Source organism: Mixophyes fleayi, chromosome 7 (genome assembly GCF_038048845.1).
Source record: "Mixophyes fleayi isolate aMixFle1 chromosome 7, aMixFle1.hap1, whole genome shotgun sequence".
Lineage (NCBI taxonomy): Eukaryota > Metazoa > Chordata > Amphibia > Anura > Limnodynastidae > Mixophyes > Mixophyes fleayi.
This window is the reverse complement of record NC_134408.1, coordinates 144,780,039-144,803,691: the sequence shown is the minus strand read 5'-3', so window position 1 is coordinate 144,803,691 and position 23,653 is coordinate 144,780,039. Positions and strand designations below refer to the sequence as shown.

General features: G+C 43.9%; 1 protein-coding gene across 3 annotated transcripts in view; it reads left to right on the top strand.

The window, feature by feature from the left end:
* The window catches only part of LOC142098292 (rac GTPase-activating protein 1-like), a 22,767-nt gene extending 1,285 nt beyond the window's left edge, over positions 1-21,482 (top strand). The window contains exons 2-17 of one of the 3 annotated variants that reach the window (XM_075181018.1): positions 3,213-3,298; positions 3,456-3,658; positions 5,311-5,441; positions 6,275-6,347; positions 7,682-7,735; positions 8,880-8,951; positions 13,211-13,307; positions 13,954-14,060; positions 14,269-14,442; positions 14,833-14,928; positions 15,706-15,904; positions 16,917-17,022; positions 18,419-18,551; positions 18,669-18,768; positions 19,789-19,873; positions 21,089-21,482. In XM_075181018.1, coding sequence (XP_075037119.1) covers positions 3,213-3,298; positions 3,456-3,658; positions 5,311-5,441; positions 6,275-6,347; positions 7,682-7,735; positions 8,880-8,951; positions 13,211-13,307; positions 13,954-14,060; positions 14,269-14,442; positions 14,833-14,928; positions 15,706-15,904; positions 16,917-17,022; positions 18,419-18,551; positions 18,669-18,768; positions 19,789-19,873; positions 21,089-21,158 — 1,786 coding nt within the window. In that variant the 3' untranslated portion in view covers positions 21,159-21,482. Of the gene's footprint in view, positions 1-3,212; positions 3,299-3,455; positions 3,659-5,310; positions 5,442-6,274; positions 6,348-7,681; positions 7,736-8,879; positions 8,964-13,210; positions 13,308-13,953; positions 14,061-14,268; positions 14,443-14,832; positions 14,929-15,705; positions 15,905-16,916; positions 17,023-18,418; positions 18,552-18,668; positions 18,769-19,788; positions 19,874-21,088 lie in introns of all 3 variants that reach the window. The other 2 variants (XM_075181017.1, XR_012678324.1) reach the window with 2 other exon arrangements.
* Positions 21,483-23,653: the final 2,171 nt, after the last annotated feature.

Here is a 23,653-nt window from a genome sequence, read left to right as displayed (position 1 = left end):
GCTGGCTAAATTACAGTGGCCAGATTTGTTTGTGCGGACAACTTTATTCCGTATAATGTTTTCTGAAGCCCTGGGATATTTGCAGTCCCATACAATCTCCAGGCAATAAATCAGACCCATGTTTCCTTAACTATAAGACAGCTGAAATAAGAAACTTGCAGTGTAATATCGGATAAACCATTTATTCATTGAGTACATTAATACAACCTACAGAATCCAATAACTTTGCATGCGGTTTTCCTCAAGGAACTTGTCCAATTTCATCTTAACTGTCTATAATGAATGTGCTTTAACTGCATTTTGTAGAAGCAAATTCCAGAATGGAATTACTGTGCGAGGGGCCCGGGGGGTGGGGGGAGCGAGTGCTGAACTGTGCCTCCACCGACTATTCTAGGTTATATTTAGCATAAATCATCTAATCTGCCACAGGGCTCTTGGCTCCCTTATACATTTCACTGTCAGCCGCCTGATAACTTGAGCACGCTGGCAGCTGAACAGTTAAATCCAACATTTATTTTCACTTTCACGTCGCCTCCATAATTCCAATAAAGCAAATTTGGGAAGTCTATGGTTATTGGCAGCTCTTTAACTACAATTCTCAGCATTTGTTTCCTGTCTGTAGATAATGGTTCCTGCTGAGTGTTGTAGTTGCTGACGAAGATCGTTATCGTATAATTTCTATATTGAGACATTGTTGAAGATGCAGTTAACTTGGACATTTCTCCACTCCATATGTTCATAATGATATCCTCCGTAGCGTTATCCAGTTAGAAAACTTTATTTAGACCCTGGCCAGAGGAGCTTACACTCTAATTTCCCTACTCCACACATATGCTAACCTTCTAGTGTTTGTATGTTTCTTCCCACAGTCCAAAATGTTCATGCACCATTTATAACCACTGTGGTACCATGACACTTGGAGATATACTCTAATAACTGTGTTAGGTGGTGTATTCATGTGTGTGTGGGGTGTTTTTTTTTTTTTTTTTTTTAGAAACATTGTAAAGTCTAAATTTAAAGAGGTTTTTTTAATTGTAGTTTTTCCATTTTTAATTTTTTTTATTTTAATTTTAATGGACATCCTCTTTGAATAGTTGTAAATGGACGAGATTTACACCCATTTTTTATGTATCTGTTTATTAATTATGTAGCCGTCATGGAAATGTGTCAAATTATGCTTGGCGGTAATTGCTGCAAGCCAGTCCATTAACGTCTTCATCTCACCCATACAAGTATTTCCTGCTGTCAGTCATTCTCTAATGGCCGCTGCTGTGTTGCAGCGTCTTGAGTTATGAAGCATGAGTTTGTCTCTGACATTTGTAAATGCTTCGCATATTCCTTTCTTCAGGCCTGGTTAGGTGTTGATATAGATGGCATCGCTCGTCCCATTGGTCCCTGAGGATCGTAAGGGCCACGAGCATGGACATTTGTGGAAAGTAATTGTAGAGAAGTTTAAAAGAATATTTCAGGCTTTGAATTGCTGTCGATGAAGGTAATTTGATGACTGCTGCAGCTTGTCCAATCGGCTTGCGACAAAAGCGGCAATGAGTATCTCGCAAACCGCGGGGCCCCTGGGCATAGGAGCCCCACGGGTGTATTAGACAGGTGAACATTGGGGAAAATTATTTTTACTTGTAGTTCTCCTTTTAAGGTCTTAAGAGGTCTGTGTTATGTGGAATTAACACTGGTGTTTTGCATCCTATTATTTCTGCAGTTAATTTTAAAATTTAGTCTTCAAAATGCGTACTGCAATTGAATTTACATCCGATTTACCTTTACGTGGGGGCGAGCAATAAGGGACAAGCGCTTGGAACAGGAGCTCACAGGCATTGTCTTTTGAAATGACTTAAGGGAAAATCCACAATGGTCATTTTTTAATGGGTTAGAAAATTAGAATAGGCTAGTGTAGGCATGGGGTAAGAAAAGTAAGGACTAGATATGTTTCTTTTATAAATATTTAAGCTTTGTATATACATATTTCTATATTCTAGTGCTTAACAAAGTTACCATTATGTACCGAAAGTTAGAACTACACTTCATTTAAAATGTTTCCTCTAAAGACAAAGATTCCATCCTGTTTTGCATGGAGTGTTCTGCACGTTTGTAGTTTCTGCTCGGTGTTCCTGACATCACTGGAAGCTGTGGTGTTACTATGTACAGTTGCACCCCCTGCCAATATACATTAACCCCCTTCCCTCGTGCTAAGAATAGAACGACTCCCTATAGGGGCAGATTTACAGTCTGGTTTAATGCTCACGGTAGGTTTCTGATTGAGATCTGCATATTAAAACTCTACGCTAAATGTCGTTGTCGGTCTGTGTCGCTGAACTTGTGCTGACACCTCCTGTTCATAGGTCTCTGAAGCACAGAATTATGGGAGGTTATTCACAATATTTATGTGTGTAGCGATTGACGTTCTATTTTCCTAAACTATTTTTATTTATTTTTGTGTCTAATTGTTTAGTAATGCAAGGAAATGTATAGCTACATTCGCTGTGTTTCGATTGAGTCTAAATTACACTGTGAATTTCCCGTTCTGGGTAGATAGCTGTTGTAGAGGAATATTTGTCCTGCATTATGCAGCATGATGGTTTAAAGTTGGGCAGAAAATTAAAACTGGGCAGGATTAGATGGTCGTCAAGTTGGAGCAGCCGGTTTTACTTAACAAGATGATATTCACTTAATTTTGCTCTATAACACACTGCTAAAATATTTAGCACATTGAAATGTTTATATTCTTTTTATACTCTGCTATAGTGCCTTGCACCACTTTTGTTTGTGTACTATATTTAAACCCAAAATCCCATAGAAATGAGATGGTTTTTTTTTGTTTTGTTTTTAAAAGAATGTTGCCATTTTTCCTTGGTTTGTTTCTTCAGGCTGCTATCAATGATTTATAATTCCGCACAGTGTCGACTACCATGGCAACCACAGTCACTTGGCACATGATGTAGTGAGCTGAGAGGCTTTGGAACGCCCTTCTAAGCTCTGCTCTGTGTAATGTAAAATCCTTCCCTTCTTCCTCCCCTCTGTCTTCACATTACGTGCTGAGAACTGTGAGCGTGTGTGTGTGACTGGCAGCCATACTTTGTGCCCTCCAGAGAGAGATGGAAAAAGGAGATAATGATTTATAGGAGGACAGCTAAGAAAATGTTTTAATATGTACTTCACTTACTGTGGCCTGTTTTAATATTTTGAGGTTTATTTTCTAGGATGGGGGAGTCACGGAAGCGAGCACTTCAGTCTTTCATTGACCGCGTATTAAAGCTCATTGAATTTAATGTTGCTGCCGAGGAAGGTAAATTTGTTCTGTTTAAGGAAAATTCCAGTAAAATGTATCTAAATTTGACCGAAATCCTTTAACTCAGTAATTCAGATATTGAGCGCAGCGCCCTAGAGAAACTGTTGTTGAGACGCTTCCGGATAACTGTTCTACACTAACTTCCTGTCCACAGATTTTATCCAGGTCGCTCAGAATTTTGACGCATCAAGGAAGAAATGGCAACAGGCGGAGAAGGAGCTGAAGGAGAAACGGGAGATCCTGCTGCGGTGTGAGATCGAGCGATCGGCCCTTCAGGTGAAGCTGAAACATGCGCGCAACCAGGTGGACGTGGAGATGAAAAGACGCCAGAGAGCGGAGACGGAGCTGCAGACTGTGGTAACTTATAGACTGCAGATGTTTTATTAGAATGGAGTCAACCAATTTCAGTGTATGTCAACTTAGGCTGGAGTTGGATGATGTCCTTGTCCTTCTTTATAACCTCCTGACAAAGGGAAGAACATTTATTGATCCAAATCTAGTGGACAGAGACCTTTCCTATACCATCATCATTTATTTATGTATCGCCAACATATTCCGTAGCGCTTTACAATTGGGGACAAACACAGTAACCAAATAAAATAAAAAAAACTGGGTAAAACAGACAAAGAGGTGAGAAGTGCCTGCTCGCAAGTTTACAATCTATGGGACAATGGGAGTTTGATACATGAGGTTAAGTCTACATTTTGCATTGCGGTCCAGCCAGGCTGCAAAGGTAAAAGTGGCTCATAAGCTAAATGATCCTGTCACACAACAATGTTGGTCAGGGGGTAGTTGTCTTGTGTGAAATTGTGTAACGTGTGGTAATAGGGTAATCTAGGGAGGTTAAGAGGGTGGTTGAGGAATATTATAAGCTTGTCTGAAGAGGTGGGTTTTCAGAGAACGCTTGATAGTTTGTAGACCAGAGGAGAGTCTTATTGTGCGAGGGAGAGAATTCCATAGAGTGGGTGCAGCCCGAAAAAAGTCCTGTAACCGGGAATGGGAGGATGTAATGAGGGTGGATGAGAGATGCAGATCTTGTGTAGAACGGAGTTGCTGAGTTGGGAGATATTTTGAGACAAGAGAGGAGATGTATGTTGGTGCAGCTTTTACTATCCTCAGTATACCATGTCCTTGCCCCTGTACCTCTCAACTGTCCTAGTTTAAGAAGACCGACGCTCCAGTTGTCATGTTTGTGCCGGCTCCTTGGAAGCCCTCGATCATGACGTTGACAGTGTACCAACGATGTTGAGCGCTATGTTGCACCATGCTTAAGTACTTTTACTTAATTATCTTTGTTAATAATCAAAAATTGACTACCCATTTTAGCACAAACTGGATAATATCATTTTAAATTGCTATTTTTTTCAGCAATCATATTTGGTCAATTGGATCTGGCAGATCACAATTTCAGATCCAGTAATCTCATCGTTTCAATGCCGGTTTCTCCAAAAAATAATCATTTGATTGTTGAGAAGTCTGAAAAAAAAATTTCTGAAAAGATCCATAAACTTTTGGTCACCCAGATTTGACCATTTGCCAGTCAAACACACTTTTCTTATATCTGTCCAGTTTGATCAAACTGACCAAATCTACGTGAGCTGTAATTAAATGAATATATAAACGTTTTTATTTCATCTTTGTCATTTTACTTTATATAAAGCAAATATATACAGCACCTCAACTCTTTCAGATAAAACATTTATGCTTGGCAGTAAAGGCAACTTGCACTGAATTCCATAACTATTGTATTCATGCAGAAAATAATTATACCTGGATACTGCCTCAGAATCTTTCCCACTTGTTATAACTGACTTGAGTTAATTGTATAAACTGCCCTGCTGACTGCTTCAGTGTATGCTACAGAAGACTATTCTTTAGTGTTTCGTTTTGAATTAAGGTTTCACTTGTATATATGCTGGTTACTGATGCATTATCTTAAACTAACAAAGTTACACGCACAAAGTGTCCTAGAGTTTTTGCAAAAACCTAGTATGTTTTATTTTTAACAGGAGCGTCAGTTGCACCTAATTGGTGACCTTATACAGAATGACTGTCAGGCCGCTCCCCCTCTTAGCGACTCTGTTTTGGCGTTCTTCAGTAATGGCCGCTCAAATCCAGCAGTCCATGGAGTCGGAAACAGGTACATAGGATAGGAACGGTTTTGATATCGTAAAACCATGCAGAGTAACAGTGTTTTCTGAGGGTGCTCTCCTCTAATTACCGAGATTTCTCTTCTGCAGAAGTGTTGTTTTTCGGCTCCAGAATTCTTAGGAATTTTTCCAAGCATGTTAATCTGTCCACTGATATCGGTTAATGTCAAAAAACATACAATCACTGCTTAGACCAGACTTTACCAAGTTATTTTACCACTAACTAGATACGATATAAATTTTGGGTTCTGGACCAGTTTCTTTGGAATTTGGGGATAACAATGTAGAAACCACAATTTTCTGATCCTGGAAAACAAAAATATTCAAAACAATTCCTGGTGAAACATGGACTGAATATTAATGCTATGCACGTTATTTTGTTTCCCAACATTGTTTACATCGGTAGTAAATCTGTTGTCCAATCCGCCGCTGAAGATTTATTTTTTTTAACCCCTTTGTGACGAAGTATTTAACACACGCACACAGCAAAACTGTGGTCACAAAGGTATGAAACTGCAAATCTTTTTGTTACAGCTTTGTGTACCTTAGTTAATTTTGCTTTTTGGGGATGAGGGGCAGATAGGGCTTTTTGGTAACATTGTTTAATAAACTGGGGTCGTTTCATTTCTTGGCGACGTGGTGGTCGTGGGGGCACTCTGCAGAGATGTAACCCCCGTAGGGGTGTGCAGACAAATCATGAACTGAAGACTATGAATTTAAAATGCAAAATGTTTCTGGACATTATCTTTAATCTTGATGGGTGTGACTTGGTTTGAGGACACTGATCCAGATGAATATTTAGTTGTTTTGTTTTCCTTATCAGGAAATCCATAGTAGACGAGTCCTGTGGATCCTTTCTGTCGGACATCAGCTACGACCAGACAGATGACGATCTGGTGAGACCGCTGCTCCCGTCGTCTTTCTGGTTATTGAACAATATTTTTTTTTATCTGCAAACTTCTGTCAATGTGCTGAGATCTTTGCATTCCGGGTGTCTGGGTGGCCCCGTTATATTTGGGGGGGGGGGGGGGGGGAGGCTTTGGGACCCTTGTAAATCTGTTTTGTTTTCTTTTACCCAACACCGTGCCCTTGTTCTCTTCACTCTTTGACAACTGGTTTATATTTATTAATAAAATAAAACCACAAAATCTCATTCTATCCAATTTAAATGCTAATTTCTGTCCCTTTCGGTGTAACCGGGAGTCTTTCGCTGAGCGTTCAGCCGAGAAAGGTCCCTGTGGGGAGCCTTCTCCCCCCCTCCACCCTGTTTAGCTCTCCCTCCCAGCTCACACACTGAGCTCCTGAGAATACATCCTGTTTGTAATTTGCTTTCCTTAATGCTTTTGAACCGTCCAGAGCTGCCTGCGGTGGCTCCCAGAGGTAGTATTAATATTTAGCTTTCACAATGGCTCTGCTTCCTCGCGCAGTGTATAGGGCTGTGACACACACACAGGGTTTCTATAGATATGTCTGGAGAGGAGTCTCCATCATCCTACACGTTATCTTGTGCTAAACGTTTCAGGCTCCTCTGATTTCCTGGGCGACCTTAGCTCACATCACCCAGTCTGTCCTCAGATGCTCACAATCCGGCCAGAGACTCGGATGTCACGTCTGCAGATATCCAGTCTAGTAAATGTGTCATGGAACGTAATTCCGCAGATAGAGGACAGACGCTCACCTTTCCTTTATCAAATAGGCCCAGGAGGCTTTCATTAAGCTGTGTTATAAAAGGAATTGTATACCCTGTACTGTATAATATGTTGCCTAGAATTTACATGACCATTTAATTTCACAAGGGGTTAAGTGCATTTATATAGATCAAATATCTAGGCTGAAAGTTGCCCATTGGAGGCGATCCTTATATCCAGGTGTATGACCGACCCTGTGGCGGGGAGTCACCTGACCCTGTGGCGGGGAGTCACCTGACCCTGTGGCGGGGAGTCACCTGACCCTGTGGCGGGGAGTCACCTGACCCTGTGGCGGGGAGTCACCTGACCCTGTGGCGGGGAGTCACCTGACCCTGTGGCGGGGAGTCACCTGACCCTGTGGCGGGGAGTCACCTGACCCTGTGGCGGGGAGTCACCTGACCCTGTGGCGGGGAGTCACCTGACCCTTTGGCCATCAGTGGTTACCACCTGTATGTTCTACAATAGTGACATCATTCCTCTCCTAATATAAGTTACAGGATATTTTAGATATTTCTGTATGATAAGGTTCTTTATTTCCTTAGGATTTGGATGAGCTGGCGGGGAGACCTGTGAAGCTAAAGCCATTTGAGAGGAGGGTAAGTACGTGGCAGGAGGGGTACGGTATGTCCTATGTACAACACCTTCCTCTGGAACGTAGCTTCTTAGACAAAACCTTCTATAGAACGTTGTAATGTATCACTGCGTCTTTATCAGTAATAAAAATATACTGTGTAGATATATCAAGTGTAAATATTAGGTTCCATCCCCTGCCCTCCTTCCTGTCACGTCAGGAGAATGAGGGGGTCAGGTGTTATTAATGCCAGAGACCAGCCGGACTGACTTCATTTGTCAGCAAATTGCCCGGAATCAATAAAAAGTTCATTATTTGTATACCAGGCTCCTGCAGGTTTGGCAGAAATCTTTCATAAATCATCAAACAGGTACAAAAGAGGTTTTCCTGCCATTGTGCATCAGCGCCCTCTGGTGGTCAGTACTAGAAATAAATGGGGACACCAAAGGACACGAAAAGCTCACTGTTGGACATTAATAAAACAAGACTTGTGCGCTACTGGGATAAATGTTATACCCGAAATATCAGAAATGGTTTAATACACTGCAATTGCCCAACATGATTTAACGACAATCGTTTAGGAGGTCAGAGTCTTTCTATTTTACATCTCTCTGGGACATAGAGGGAGGAATTGGTATCGGGAGAAGAAATATGTTTACTTATTGTAGCAAATCAACCCTCTGAAAACATGATGGGAAAGAATTAAACGCCAACATCTGTCCTACAAGAGCGCTGCACCTTCTCAGGGCATATTTGGCTTGCACTCTGCTAAATAACAAGAAGGCTGGTCATTGGATTTGCAAAAGACAGCAATATAACAAACAACTGACATACCGTGCTTTATTGAGCTTTTTGTTCTGTATCCGTATGCTTCTGGTGACTGTTAAGTGCTGGAGGATGTGGCAGCTATTGGGAGAGAGCTGCTCAAAACAATGACTGCCCCTTTAAAACTGTACAGTGCATCTTACCTTCAGGTATTACATATAAATTACATTTCTGGATGCCCTTTAAAGATTTTTTTTTAGTAGGGTAACAAGGAATGGTCCAGTCTGTATTATCTGTTAACGTTTGTTACTGTATATAGAGTTTGGTTTTTTGCTTGTTCTACAGTCGCAGTTACTTTGCAGAATTTAAATGACTTTATCTGAAAACTGTCTCTCTCTCCCCAGCGCTCCTCACTCACTCCGCTGATTGCTCCTTTTGTGAAGAGGTCCCGTCAAAGCTTAACTGCTGCTGCTGTGGTAAATGAGAATGTGAGTGGCATAGCCTGTGTAGAGCTGGCATGTAGTGTGCGTTGTGTATCATGCCGTCCTCTACCTCCTGCCTGGCCGACCACCGGGCACACTTTATAGTAACTTATTGTGGACACATTTAAATGCTAGACATAGTCCCCCCCCCCCCCCACTCCCTGCTCCAACCAATATTAATAGGAATGCAGCTTATCTCTTCAATAGGAACCTGCAACCTCGGTGAGGCTGAGGCACACAGTGATATGCTGCATTCTCTTGAATTACTGATTCGGGCCACAAAATGACTTGCGCTGTGTATTAATGTCAGAGAGTGGTTGTGAAATAGTCCTGTGGGTCGGATGCTCAGACTTGATGAAAGGTCCTCTCCCTTAATCATTGCTGCTTCACAGCGCTGGGAACGTGTGAGATTCCGACCAGGACCCCAACTGTGTCTGCGTGGGTTCCAGTGTTCTCCCATAGTCTGAAAAATGACTGGACCCTAGAGAATTTAGACTCTGCTTCAATGTAGCAGGGACTGTTGTAAATCACCATTGTCTGCACTGCGCTGCGTAATATAATTTATTTATATAGCGCCACTGATTCCGCAGCGCTGTACAGAGAACTCATTTACATCAATCCCTGTCCCATTGGGGCTTACAGTCTAAATTCCCTAACATACACACACACAGACAGAGAGAGACAGACTAGGTTCAATTTTGATAGCAACTAACTAACCTACCAGTATGTTTTTGGAGTGTGGGAGGAAACCAGAGCACCCGGAGGAAACCCACGCAAACACTGGGAGAACATACAAACTCCACACGGATAAGGCCATGGTCGGGAATTGAACTCGTGACCCCAGTGCTGTGAGGGAGAAGTGCTAACCACTGAGCCACCGTGCTGCCCTAGAACTATCAATCAGCACTTACACCTCACCTGCATTTGGTGCAAGTGATGCGGCCAAAACACAACTGAGAGAAGCTCAGAGCTTGAATCTGTATTTTATGCGAGCGCTTGACCTCAGCTCGCCCCTTACTGTACGTTGCCTACGTAGCTCTTCCCCTTCCCACCCCCGACCTTCAAATCATTGACGGTCAGAAGTGTCGGCTGCGTTCGAATATGGTGGCGCTTAATGAGCAAACTAGGATAAAGATAAATCCCGACACACACACAAAATTCTTGATCCAGATACAATAATACTTAATGTGGCTGGAACACAAACGTGAGATTCTTACAAGCTTGGAATTCAGTTGCCCAAAATTCTGCAGTTTGTGTGATGGGAGTTTTATGTAGTGGTTTAATGTGCATAGACTCTGCTCCAACAGCTTTGTTTAAAATATCAATTATTAATAGTAAAAAATGTCACCCTTTATATCTCGCCGTGTACTGGTCTGGTGTTTTTGTAATCTGCCCAGTGAAGGCTTAGAAGGTACTGCAGTCCAAAATCTATTGACTGCTAAAATTCCAAGTGACTAATCCTTGATATACATCGCACGGCAATTTAACGCGTACGTGCCTCTGAACGCCTGTGCCCTGTGTGTCTGCTGAAGAGTGAGGGTGCCATCTGCTGGCGAGTACCAGGACTGCTTAAGTGCCTTCCAAGCCTGTCTACAGCCTATGGGTGGTTATGAGGTTTAGGTAACTAGAATGTTATATTTTTGTCCAATTGGAAGTAAATTGTTGAACAGTAGGAAGACCAAATCCTTTTAGCTACAACTGCTACTTTGGATTTACATTGTTTTAGAGCAGTTTTCGAAACCATTCATACAGCTGGGTGGTTGTAAAGTGTATTGGTCATCTGCAGGCAGTAATGACAGCTGTATAACTGAGAATGTAGCCAATCTGGTCACTAGGAATAGGAGACACCTGTGAGGTATGAAGGACTTGGAACCACCGCCTGCACTGTGTGTAAGGGACTTGTGAACTTTAATTGAAATCTCGACACAGTCACAGATTCAGGATGAAGTTCTCTGATTTGTCTTCCAGCTGTCAAACTCCTCTGACAACATGGGGTAGCTCTTAATTTTAGAATTGAAAAGCTTTAAATTTAAAGGGAAGGACGTTTTATATTGAAATGTTGCTTATTCTGTAAACCGTATTAAGAGCATTTTTGAACACTCTTTTCCTAAAATCTGTGGTACCTGTCTAGCCAGGTATCTCGTTCATTACACACCTACAGTTCAAGACCTTTTTTCTTTTCTTTTTTTTACGTTCATTTTAATTGGTCAAAACAATGCAAGAAAACTGGTAATACAGCAGGATAGACCTTATTTTAAAGCACCCAAATAACTGTGATCACATGGGTAAGTATAGCACATGGACAGGTAACAGTTCTGGATTTCACTATTTTCTAACTTTGGTGATACATGATAGGGGTGGGAGGAATATTGGGCAGCACGGTGGCTCAGTGGTTAGCACTTCTGCCTCACAGCGCTGGGGTCATGAGTTCAATTCCCGACTATGACCTTATCTGTGTGGAGTTTGTATGTACTCCCCGTGTTTGCGTGGGTTTCCTGCGGGTGCTCCGGTTTCTTCCCACTCTCCAAAAACATACTGGTAGGTTAATTGGCTGCAATCAAAATTGACCCTAGTCTCTCTCTCTCTGTCTGACTGTGTCTGTGTACATGTTAGGAGATTTAGACCGTAAGCTCCAATGGGGCAGGGACTGATGCGAGTGAGTTCTCTGTACAGTGCTGCGGGATCAGTGGCGCTATATAAATAAATGGTGATGATGATAGGGAAAAGTTTGGCTTCCAACCAGTACAAGAAATTTTAGTTGCTACCCAGCTTCCTCGCCCTCCCGTAAAAGAATAGCCATAACTGGGCTTCTTAAAAAGAACGATCACTTTTAGAATGGGTCCTGATTTTTACAAGTGTCTAATTCGACCTCCTGTATTACATCTGTTGTCCAATCGTCACACAGTGTTCCTAACAGACAGCGTCCGGGGGGGTATATCTGAACTGAAGGTCTTGGTTTGCGTATTGCCCCCTGCAACTAAATACGTTTCTTTATCTTTCCAACGCCCTTTGTGCCATTGTTTTGGTTGTCATTGGATATAACACTGCTCTCTGTATGTAATGCAGGGCTTTCCATGTTTTGTCCCAAGACAAATAACGGCTCAATCTGATATATAAATCCATGAATACAACATTCAGTATTCTAGAAGGGAAAATATATGGTTTAGTACAAAGTAACATATAAACCAATGGAAATATCATCTGAAGGCGGCAAACCTTTTTAATGTCATCGTACTACACTGTGGCGTATGCAGGCCTCCTTATAAACATTAACCCCTTCAGCCTCCGTCGTGTTTGCGGAGCTGTGCTGAGAAGGGATAAAGAGGTTTGTAATACCTTATTACAGGTCAGTAAGCCGGGGCTCCGTGAGATAAAAGGATTTGACCTGCATCGTGCCACTTGTTGCTGCTGTGATTGGTTTCTCCGGCTATTAAGAAGCAGCATTAATATGAAATAAATAGATTTTTCTTCTTGGATGTGTTTTGAAACACAAACAAATTGATTCCTGACTTCAAAGTAACACAGTTCAGACGCGGAGGATAAGGTTTCAACAGGGGACATTTCGGAGATTCAGCATAATGTGAATGAGACGGCGGCCTAGAGAACGTGCCTTATGTCCTCTGATCCATGATCTAACTTATAGTTTACACAGGCCACGCAGCATTGGTCAGTGTTGTAAATCCAGTGACAAAGGTAACACAATACTCAAATATTTTTAGCAAGAGGTTAAATCTAACTTATATGGTCGGGTTATACCTGTGAGACTCACGCCTGGTAAGCCGTATTGTTTTTATTATTTATTTTTGCACAATGTTTACTCTGTATATTCTGTTCTTGCTCTGTCATCCGTTGTTAGTCTTTTTTTTTTTTTAACCATCTTTGTAAATATCCTCCTTAGAGGTAACATAATATGCAGGAGTTGGTAACATAAAGTATGACTTATTTATAATACAGTAGTCACCCTCTATAAACATTTCTGGATATTCTAAACCAAAGTCGCTTTATCAGAGAGTATGTTGTGTCAGACAGGTGGTCACACAGGTGTATCCCTGCTCATTCAGCCACAGACCTGGTGGTAAGAGCCTCATACTAATGCTCCATACTTCCTATACCTTCCTCAGCCAATGTCTCGTGCACATCTGCCATGGTGGATCATTGATAAACTAGATATTCCGTCCTGCCAGATGGCCTGTTCTGTAACTTCGGTGAATGCCCTAACTTATTCCGTGTGTTTTGTTTGGGGTTTTTACTAGATCAAAGAAGCCATTATTGCAAAGACGACCACGTCCCCTCTGGATCATGTGCCACGTCGCAGGTCACGTAAGAGCTGGGCGCGCTCATGCATGCAAGGTACGTGGCGCTGTGTATTGTGCTGATGTTCTCACACATGGTGTATAGAGAGGATGCGTCAGTGTGGCCTTCGCTAGAGGGCGGCTATGGATGTGTCAGGCTTGGTGCCCGTCTTTGCTGCTTCTGTGGCCTTTACATGTAAAGTGGAAGCACCGCAGTGTTACACGGGGAGGACTGGCAAATTTTAGCCCCAGGGAAGGTGAAACTCGGCTCAGCAGCCTATTGGGAGCATTTTTAAAGGGAAAAAAAAATGCAGGTGACCCAGCTCAAGGTAACCCACTATGGGACTGACCTAGGAGGCAGATGCCCCTGTGGCCCCCTGCCCATGTCATATTGTTTCCTGATCTCAGAATCTTTGCAGGGCAGCAGTGTCCTCCATTTATTCCCCTAATATATGGGATTTCACTATTTATTAAGGGTTTTCCTGTTCTCCATGCTGAGTGCAACCTAAAGATAAGTATATATCTGGATCTTTAACATAGTTTTATGCAAGGAGTGGTGATTCGATTCTGAAGCTGCAATACATATATAAGATATAGGAGGGGTTGAGACTTTCGCGTTTTATGGTTTGATTTATTATAAATTTGCTCCCTCTGCTCACTTTCCTTCTTCCATGTTTGCACTGTTTGTGTTTTTACGTTTTCAGATCAGGCTTCTATGTTACCCCAAATTAACGAGGCTGACCAGGAGCTGGAACCAGAGGTCGCTCCCCCAACCTGCTCTGCTCCTGCACACGTGTTCCTCTCCAAAACGGTGAGTGGAAAAGACACAGCAAAACCTGGAATTTTGAAGCCTCCATTGTGAGCGCTGAGCGCACAGTAATGAGAGTTTAATGGGCTGTGTACTGCTTGGTCCACACAATGGCTGCTCCCCCACCCTCTGCTGTGTTTAGGAGTCATGTCCACCTCCATATCTCTGAAACGGAGACTTTAGTCTTCCGCGATGAATCCTCTCTTTGCAGATGATCCGTGCTGAGCAGTGCTCCGTGTGCGGCCAGAAGACCCGCTTCGGGAAAATGTCTTTGAAGTGCCGGAACTGTCGGATTCTGATACATCCCGAGTGCAGGGACTTCTGCCCCAAGCTGTGTCCTTTCACAGCGTTGCCCCCGCAGAACGCAGGAAACAAAAAGGGGCAGGTAATAGAGGCATCCAACCACATGATCTGTATCCTTCCACACCATTGTCCCCCAGAACACCAGAATCAATATGGGGAGGAAAATACCACCAGCTGTTCCGTGCCCTTCAATGTCATTGTCCTAAACTAACCCCAGAACACTGGAAGCAAAAAAGGAAACATTTAGCATCACCCCACAATCATCGGGTACTGTGTCCTTCTGAATCAATGCTCCCTTAGATCACAAGAAGGAAACCGTACTATGGCCCCACTAGTTCTATGTCCTTACACCTCATTACTCTCTCAGCACTTGTAGAAACAATAATGGGCAGGTATTCACATCACCATCCCAAACCTTCCCTCTTTCCTGACTATCGTTAAATCTCTCCTCTTCCATGTGTTCTATGAACAGGGGCTGCTGGCTGACTATGCTCCTACGGCGCCCCCTATTGTCCCCAGCCTTGTGGTTCAGTGCGTGAATGAGATCGAGAGGAGGGGGCTGCAGGAGGTACGAAAATCCTACACGTGTGCAGCGACTTAATCACAGTATTCTGTCTGGAAATGCTAAAGCCTAAAATACACATTGGTCCAATATGAAAAAGTATGAGTAAACTACAGGGCCCAGAGTGGAGGGAAGGGGGTGCCGGGGGGGGGGGGGGCGCGGTGGGGGTGGAAGTGGAATTGCTGGGTCTCCCTCCCCAGCTTTATTCCCCTGGGCATGAACAATTAAGGGCCTCTCAAGTAGTTAACAAGAACTACTGGATGTTCCCCAAAATTTTGCTATGGGGCCCTGGCAATCTCATGTTCCATCCATGTATGACTTTCTATGTAAACGTGTTATATATCCGTATATTCCATTATTCATTATTCTTTGCAATCCTCCCTCCCGTGTTTGTTAGTCAATTGACAGAAAATAGGATGTGAAAAAAGTCCCCTCCTATTAAAAGCTTTATAAATATATGTGCAAATGTATCTATTTGAGAAACGTTAATATTACCTCTGTTGTAGCCACCGTCCAATCAGTCTTTTAAATTGTGGTGTTGAGTTTTTGTTAGACCACATTGGTTCTATAAAGAATTTTAAGATTCTCGTAATGAAAATGATCCAGGGGCTCGCCAAGACCATCCGTCGTCTGAAACGGCTCTGCGAAGAGTTCAGAAAGTGCTTTCCAGACGGCTTTTCTTGCTGTTTATATAGACCGGTCTTTTTAATGAAAGTCATGATGTGTGAATATTACAGCCGCAGGCTGGAGTGAATTAACCGCAACCTGTCTTGCCCCCCCCAGAGGGGCATATACCGCATTCCTGGCTGTGAGCGGCAGGTGAAGGAGCTGAAGCAGAAACTCCTGTATGGTAAAGGGAAGGCGCAGTATCTGGGGAAGGAGGACATCCACGCGGTTTGCGGCTGTCTGAAAGATTTCCTGCGAGGCCTGAAGGAGCCGCTCCTGACTTTCTCTCTGCACGCTCAGTTCCTGGATGCTGCGGGTAGGCGTCTGGCAGAGTAATATCGGGTGATGGTGTAACAGGGATGGGGTGCGGCTTAGTTGGGGGGTCCGTTTATTGGAAACGGAACAATATTTTATTTGTTTTAGATTATGATTAAAGATTCTTGGTATTTCTCTGACTCCTTTTAGCCTTTTATAATGTGATGTATTATGACCGCATATTCTATACAATGTTCTATCTCAGTGTAGCATATTAAAGAGCAGCATTTAGAAGATACCTAATAACACTGAGAGGTACTCTCTCGGGAAGTGGGGCAGGATAAATACTTTTGTTGTACGGTGTCAGCATCCTTAGAACCTGTTTCAGTGCAAATAGTCTTGAAGTTGAGCAGATCAGGAGCTGTTTTAAAGCATAAGGATATGCAGGTTGTGTGACTACTGGAACACAGGCAGTGTCAAAGGAACCAATAGTACTACCATACCACAGGTCCACTTGGGTTCTTCTGAACTTTCAAGGTGCGAAGATCTAAACCCTTTTTATTGTATACAATCTTCTACTCCTGGTCATCCGAGATGTCTTCAAGTTTTTGAAGTGGGCGGGGACAGAACAACTTGTAGCCAATCAGATCATTTCAACGGTCACGGCAGCAGTAAATGACAGAGTATATCAGGAGATGAGTGATGTTAGTGAGGACAGGGCTGCATGTGACAGGGGCAGTGACATGATGTGAGGAGGGGAATGGAGGTAACAGGAAGCCACAGACTGAGAGTTATATAGTGGAAGGAGCAGGGTCCCCTGCAGCACAGAATATATCAGGAGATGAGTGATGTGTTAGTGAGGACAGGGCTGCACGTGACAGGGGCAGTGACATGATGTGAGGAGGGGAATGGAGGCAGCAGGAAGCCACAGACTGAGAGTTATATAGTGGAAGGAGCAGGGTCCCCAGCAGCACAGAATATATCAGGAGATGACTGATGTGTTAGTGAGGACAGCCCTTCATGTGACAGGGGCAGTGTCAGACTAACTTCTTGCTGTTTTCTATCATTTTTAGATATTCTCAACGAGAGTGATTGTAAATCTGAGATCTGTCAGGCAGTTCAGGAGCTTCCGGCAGCTAACAGAGACACGCTGGCCTTCCTCGTCTTGCACCTGTACAGGTAATATTGACCCCTTGTGGATTGCCTGGAGATGACACCCAGTAATGTTTGTGAATAATGTTGTCTTTAAAGAATTTTCTGTACTGTGAATTCTGCTTTCTTCTTCAGCATCATAGGGGGACACAGACGGTGGGGGCAAGTCCCTGCCCCTAGGTCTGGCATCTGAAATTGTCCAGTCCTGATAGTGGTCCATAGACCCGGAACACTTCTGAGGCTAGTCTTCTGCGACTCCATATTCACATGTTATCACCATCTGGGGAGTGGTGTAACCTTCCCTTAGGGTTAGGATGCTGATCTCTGGAGTCAGGTTTCCAACAAACATCTTGAAATTCCAATCTTTTATTTTTTTATTTTTTTTGTTTTTAAATCTAAAGTCCTGCTGGAAAGGACAATTCTGCTGGGTGGTCGTAATGGGTGGAGTCAGACAACACATTGGTGGTCGTATATATCTCGATGGGCAAATGTACAGATGGAGGTGTCTTAGATTGTATTCTGGGTGGCTTCCACAGGGTCCGCTGTATCCGCTCTGTACATTCCTGGGATCGACAACTGGCAGATCTTGGATCTCCGAGAGTGCTGTCTCCACCAGCAGGGATTCCAGGACGTGTCTGGTGGATGTGTTAGTAACACTAGACTTATGTTCTCCATTGTTCTGCTGTACAGAACTCTCAGGTGGGGTTAGGCAGGAGGGGGTGAAAGTGTTCCTGGTAGTATGCAGACCGATGCCAACAGATCATGGGCACTTCAGACACTGCCTGATCTCCTCTGTGTCCTTTATTATCATCAGACCCTCTGGGACCCTGACTGTGACGGTGAGCCTCACTCAGACGGGTATTGCTCTTCACCTAAATATTATTTTTTTTATTTTTTGTACTCTTTTTACAGGAAAGATTGGGCATGGTGGGGATTCCTTTTAGGTTTCAGTTATCTTTGTTTTCAGCATTTTCCAGTTGGTCCTATCCTAGAGGTGAAGGTGTTTGGTCTAGGAGCTTGGTGCTCTTATATAAGCAGCAGTTTCTGACTTTCAACAAGGACGAGACTATCGTACAACACAGACACATTGCTTGGAGTGAGCTGGTGTCTGTATCCTGTACTCCGGAGTTTCATCAGACACCCTTCATTCTGTTTGAGGGTCCCAATAAGGAGCAGGATGCTTACATTCAGTCTGTCGAGATGGATGTAGACTGAGTACTAAGCTGCTTCCATCCAATGTCGCGGCTCGTTCTGGCTTTAGGCTCCTCTTGGCCTATATGACAGGGTGCTTCATATCACGTAAATGTCTTGTGGCATTTGATTCCGAAAGTTTGTTGATGTAGGGTGAAAACGGCGTTAACACTTGAAGTGCTGGCGACAAGAACACAGTTTGAGCAGTTTCATCCGTCCCTCTCGTTCGCAGGGTAATACGGAGCCCGGAGTGTCAGATGGACAAGATGAACCTGTCGCGGGTGTTTGGTCCGACCATCGTCGGTCATTCCATGGCGGAACCCAGCCCTCTAATAATCATGCAGGATACCCCCAGACAAGCCAAGGTACTTGTACCATTCTGGTGGATATTGTAGCTATTTTTTTATTGGGTTAAAAATCTCTCCCCTCTTTTTTTTTTTTTTTTTTTTTTTTTAAACACTCCCCTCTGGGGTTGTCATCAGGTGATGTCTCTGCTCCTCTCTCTGCCCTCTGGGTTCTGGAACCAGTTTCTTTCCAACAATCAGGAGAACCAGAACTGTGACTCTGTGACCATGACACAAGGTGGGACTGACCAGTGCTTAAAATGTAGCTGTGCGAGTCTGTCTAATAATACTGTAAACTCTTCCTTTCTTTTTGTTTTTCTATGAATGTCGCAGATAGTGAATGACCTCGCTGAGTAATATTGGTAGACTTAAATAGTTTTAAATTTCCAGATTGGTTAAAATCACCCAAAGTATAGGTTAGGTCTCATTATGTATCAGAAATTGTCTCGTCATTCGTGTGCAACTGCAATAAACATTTATGAGCAGTAGCACTAAATCTACATTTATTTTAGCCTGGGGAATGAATAATAAAGCATTTCTGAATACACAAACTGAAAGTTTGACGTTAAGGGGCATATTCAATTCCGATCCGATTGTTACCGCGGAAAATGCGCAGTACTGCCGGTAATACGGTACTGCAATAACGCGGATTTTCGTACGCAGCCCTAAAAAATCCACGTTATTGCGGTACCGCGGATTAGGTTCGCGGCCGTTCCGGCGCGATCCCGCGAATCGGAATTGAATATGCCCCTTAGAGTGGCAAAACCAATGAAGTGTGGCTACACTAATCAATAATGAAAATGGCCTAAGTATATACAGTAATGTGTGAACAATTCTTACTGAAATGTAGACATCAATACCAAAAATTTTAGATTTGCCATAGGTCAATGCTTCGGGGCAAAGTCTGGGCCCTTTTTCTCTAGAGTCCAAACTCCACCAGATACAACTCCATGGATCTAATTATGAGATCCTGGAAAGATGGAGCTGAAACGGATACACTGGTTTGTCTGTTAATGGCAGCGTAAGACACAATATATTTATTTCTTAATAAGAATAATATGTTGTAACCCACACTTACCAGTCAGATATTTGTTCAGAACATGGAGCTATGGATTACAGCACATTTGGGCTACTTGCACCAGGTTATTAAATTCTTCTGTCAGGTTTTATAGCTGTATCAAAGTGATTTGTTATCTTGAAGGATCACTTCATCCTGTGTCCTTTGTCCATCTTCTCCCTATCTGTAATCTGTCTATAGAGCGTCTCTTCCATCCACTGACTTCTCCTGAACTCAACACCGGTCACGCTGTTCCTCTCAAACCCAAAGGGGTCTCTCCTTATCTGTAAGTATTACTGCTCACTCACACATTTGTTACACACTGATCGTTAGTGTTTTATCAGTCAGTGACATAGCATTAGATGTGTCGGGTGGTGGAACGGAGGTGTATTGAGATGCGTTTTGGGCATTGGTTTTGCTTCCTCCTATTCCTTCCGTTTTTCCTGTTCTCGTTTCCTGTCCCTCCGCTCCGTTTGTCTTGTTCACGTTTCCAGTCCCTCCGCTCCCGTTTGCCCTGTTAGCGTTTCCGGTCCCTCCGCTCCCGTTTGCCCTGTTGGCGTTTCCGGTCCCTCCGCTCCCGTTTGCCCTGTTGGCGTTTCCGGTCCCTCCGCTCCCGTTTGCCCTGTTGGCGTTTCCGGTCCCTCCGCTCCCGTTTGCCCTGTTGGCGTTTCCGGTCCCTCCGCTCCCGTTTGCCCTGTTGGCGTTTCCGGTCCCTCCGCTCCCGTTTGCCCTGTTGGCGTTTCCGGTCCCTCCGCTCCCGTTTGCCCTGTTGGCGTTTCCGGTCCCTCCGCTCCCGTTTGCCCTGTTGGCGTTTCCGGTCCCTCCGCTCCCGTTTGCCCTGTTGGCGTTTCCGGTCCCTCCGCTCCCGTTTGCCCTGTTGGCGTTTCCGGTCCCTCCGCTCCCGTTTGCCCTGTTGGCGTTTCCGGTCCCTCCGCTCCCGTTTGCCCTGTTGGCGTTTCCGGTCCCTCCGCTCCCGTTTGCCCTGTTGGCGTTTCCGGTCCCTCCGCTCCCGTTTGCCCTGTTGGCGTTTCCGGTCCCTCCGCTCCCGTTTGCCCTGTTGGCGTTTCCGGTCCCTCCGCTCCCGTTTGCCCTGTTGGCGTTTCCGGTCCCTCCGCTCCCGTTTGCCCTGTTGGCGTTTCCGGTCCCTCCGCTCCCGTTTGCCCTGTTGGCGTTTCCGGTCCCTCCGCTCCCGTTTGCCCTGTTGGCGTTTCCGGTCCCTCCGCTCCCGTTTGCCCTGTTGGCGTTTCCGGTCCCTCCGCTCCCGTTTGCCCTGTTGGCGTTTCCGGTCCCTCCGCTCCCGTTTGCCCTGTTCGTGTTTCCTTCTTTTTAAGTTTAATGTAAGTTACATACACTGAATTCACAAAATATGTTTGATTTGGTAGTAAAATTGTTTTTCACTTTAAAATGTAGTTTTCTTTAAATTTTGACTTTCTAACCACATGTTTGTGACCTCATGTATTTACAAAACTGACTGTGATATCTCCATGTCCCCCGTTTACAGAACGGAGTCTACCAATATTTGTTCTCTTCCGAAGAAGCAGGGAAGATTCTTCACTTCTCCGAACAAATGACGGGGAAAACGGTTTCCTATCACAGATGTAATCATCGCTGAGCACTTGTAGATCATGGCCGGTCCTCTGTATGTGTCGCCACTTTATTCTGTGTGTATATTAGTATCATTGCACTTTATATTTGGGAAGTCGGATGCGTGTTCTCTATCACTGTTACTTTAGTTTAACGCACTCACAAGGTCTAAACCCCAGGCATGTTGTATGACTATTGCGTGTTATTTCCCTGGACTGCATGTGCTCCTGATCTTGTACTATAATAATGTTTAATAATCTAAATATTTATATACAATAAATGCAACAGAGGTGGGTATAGCCTCTCCAGCACATTTCTGTACATGCTATTCTATGTGATCTCTATAATCCTGCTCAATATATACAGATTATTCACGATCTTAATATGAGATAATATTTCACACAGTACTTTATATACTATACAAGTTAACCCGTGCATGATACTCATGCATTCTAGTCAAATCAAGCTACTTAAGGTGTTAAAAAGGTTCTTGTCATGCATTTGGGCCTAGCCCAGGCCTCCTCAGGGGAAGAGCGTTACTTCCCGACGTAAGCGCCCTTTTTTAACGTGGTTTTGTCCACATGTCGCCACCTCATCATTCTTCTCCATCACCTCATCCTTAATCTCCATCGTCTTACTGTTCTAAAACCTCTCGATACACAACGTTTCTGCTAAACACCTTATCGCTGTGCTCAATCAGTCTTCCTTGAAGGGCAGTATTAATAACCTGCACTTTCACATCACTGCTTCTCCGTACTCGTGAAAATGCGACATACAATTGTCCATGACCAAACACCGGCTCTTTGTGAGTTGAGGCAATGGTGGGAAACAGACTACCTGATTTTTCGTCTTGTAAAAAGAGAAAAGTCACAAAACTTGCCAACCTTTGATTCCTTAAACCCCAAAGTCTACTGCACCCTGAGGACAAAGTTATCCATACTCTGTGTTCTAAAGGCTTCCGCCACACTATTAGTGCCCTGTACCCCTCCGACTCCAGTACCAGATCCCCATCCTCCTCAGAGGAGAGATCATAGTCTGAGACAATAGAATGCAATCTGGTAGGAATATGGTGCTTTCCTATTTGCTTATGGGGAGCACGCAGAAGACATTCCAATGAGGATGAGACCTCTGTTATGGTTAAAGTCAACCCTACCTCCGCCTGGGATGCCGCACCAGAACTTGTCCCTAGTAGGCCAATAGTGATGGGCATTAAGTTTTGAGAAGGAAGAGCTTCACCTATCTCTTTTGCCTAAGCCATAACACAAGCTCAGTGATGAAGACCTAGCCCAGAACGACTCTTCCATGGCTGCCAGTAAATTTGTTGCAAAGCTATTCTCAGTCCTCCGGCTCCCATAGAGTAGACAGTGCCTTCTGGTCACACTCAACAAGGAAAGTTGGAATTACATTTGGCACAAGTGTAATGTTGCATTGATCTTTCAGCGGACCCCATAGTCTTGGAAGTAACTTTCTTAGCCATGGTGGCGTAAACTGAAAATATACAGACACACACCAGAAGAAGGAAAAAACAGTTTAAGATCCCACGTATCATAGGTATAATAAGGTATTGTTTTAGCAGAGACAAACATGCACACTGAGTAATCTGGTAACTATTATTATACAGACAGATATACACAACTACACCAGATAAGACTGTATGACAGTGTAAACATCGTAGTTGTTGAGAAATGGTACCGGATGAGGGAATCGCAGTAGAACTGAGCTTAGAGACGAGACGGTCCCGCTGAGGAAAACCCGGCAAACGTGAAGGGAGGAGCAACTCGCGCTGTTACAGAAATGCTCAATGTTCTCCTTTCGATAGTCAACAGCGTTACCCTGAAACCATCGCTCTGGCCCTCCAAGCTGTTACTTCCAAAAGGACATCTGCTGAAGTGACCTGTCCCCTGGCCGAGTAATTTTCTTTTGGTGAAGATCTGCTTGTTGCTAAAGGGACACAATGGGTAACGTGTTCGGGCTCTGTCCATGATGCAGCGACTATCTATCTAGCTCACCCCCCCCCCCCCCCCCCCCCACTGCAGATCAGGGAGAAGGAGAGAGGGGGCTACCGCTCCGCCAGAGGTAAGACAATCCCTGAGGGTGACACACCCCGACCTAGGGACCCAGAGGGAAGGAAGCCAACAGGCTATTTACTATCTGGAAAGTGTACTTTAAAGTGATTAAAAAAAACAAAACATGACACAGAGCCCTAAACAAGAACATCCTACTCCAAAGGGTTCTGGATGTGGGGACAAAGTAGAGGAGGAGATATCTTTCAGTACTAAAGTGGCTTTTCTCCAGTTGCCCTACTATACCCTGTTGTTGCAGTGACCCCCAATGGTAGGAGAGAGCTATATCGTGAGAGAATCAGCAATGATTTGGGGTAATGTTATTTTAATGCTAAAATGTGAAAAAAAAACATTTCCCAAAAATATTATTTGTACATAAATATATGGTTTAATTCTATTCCAATTGCCATATGCCACAG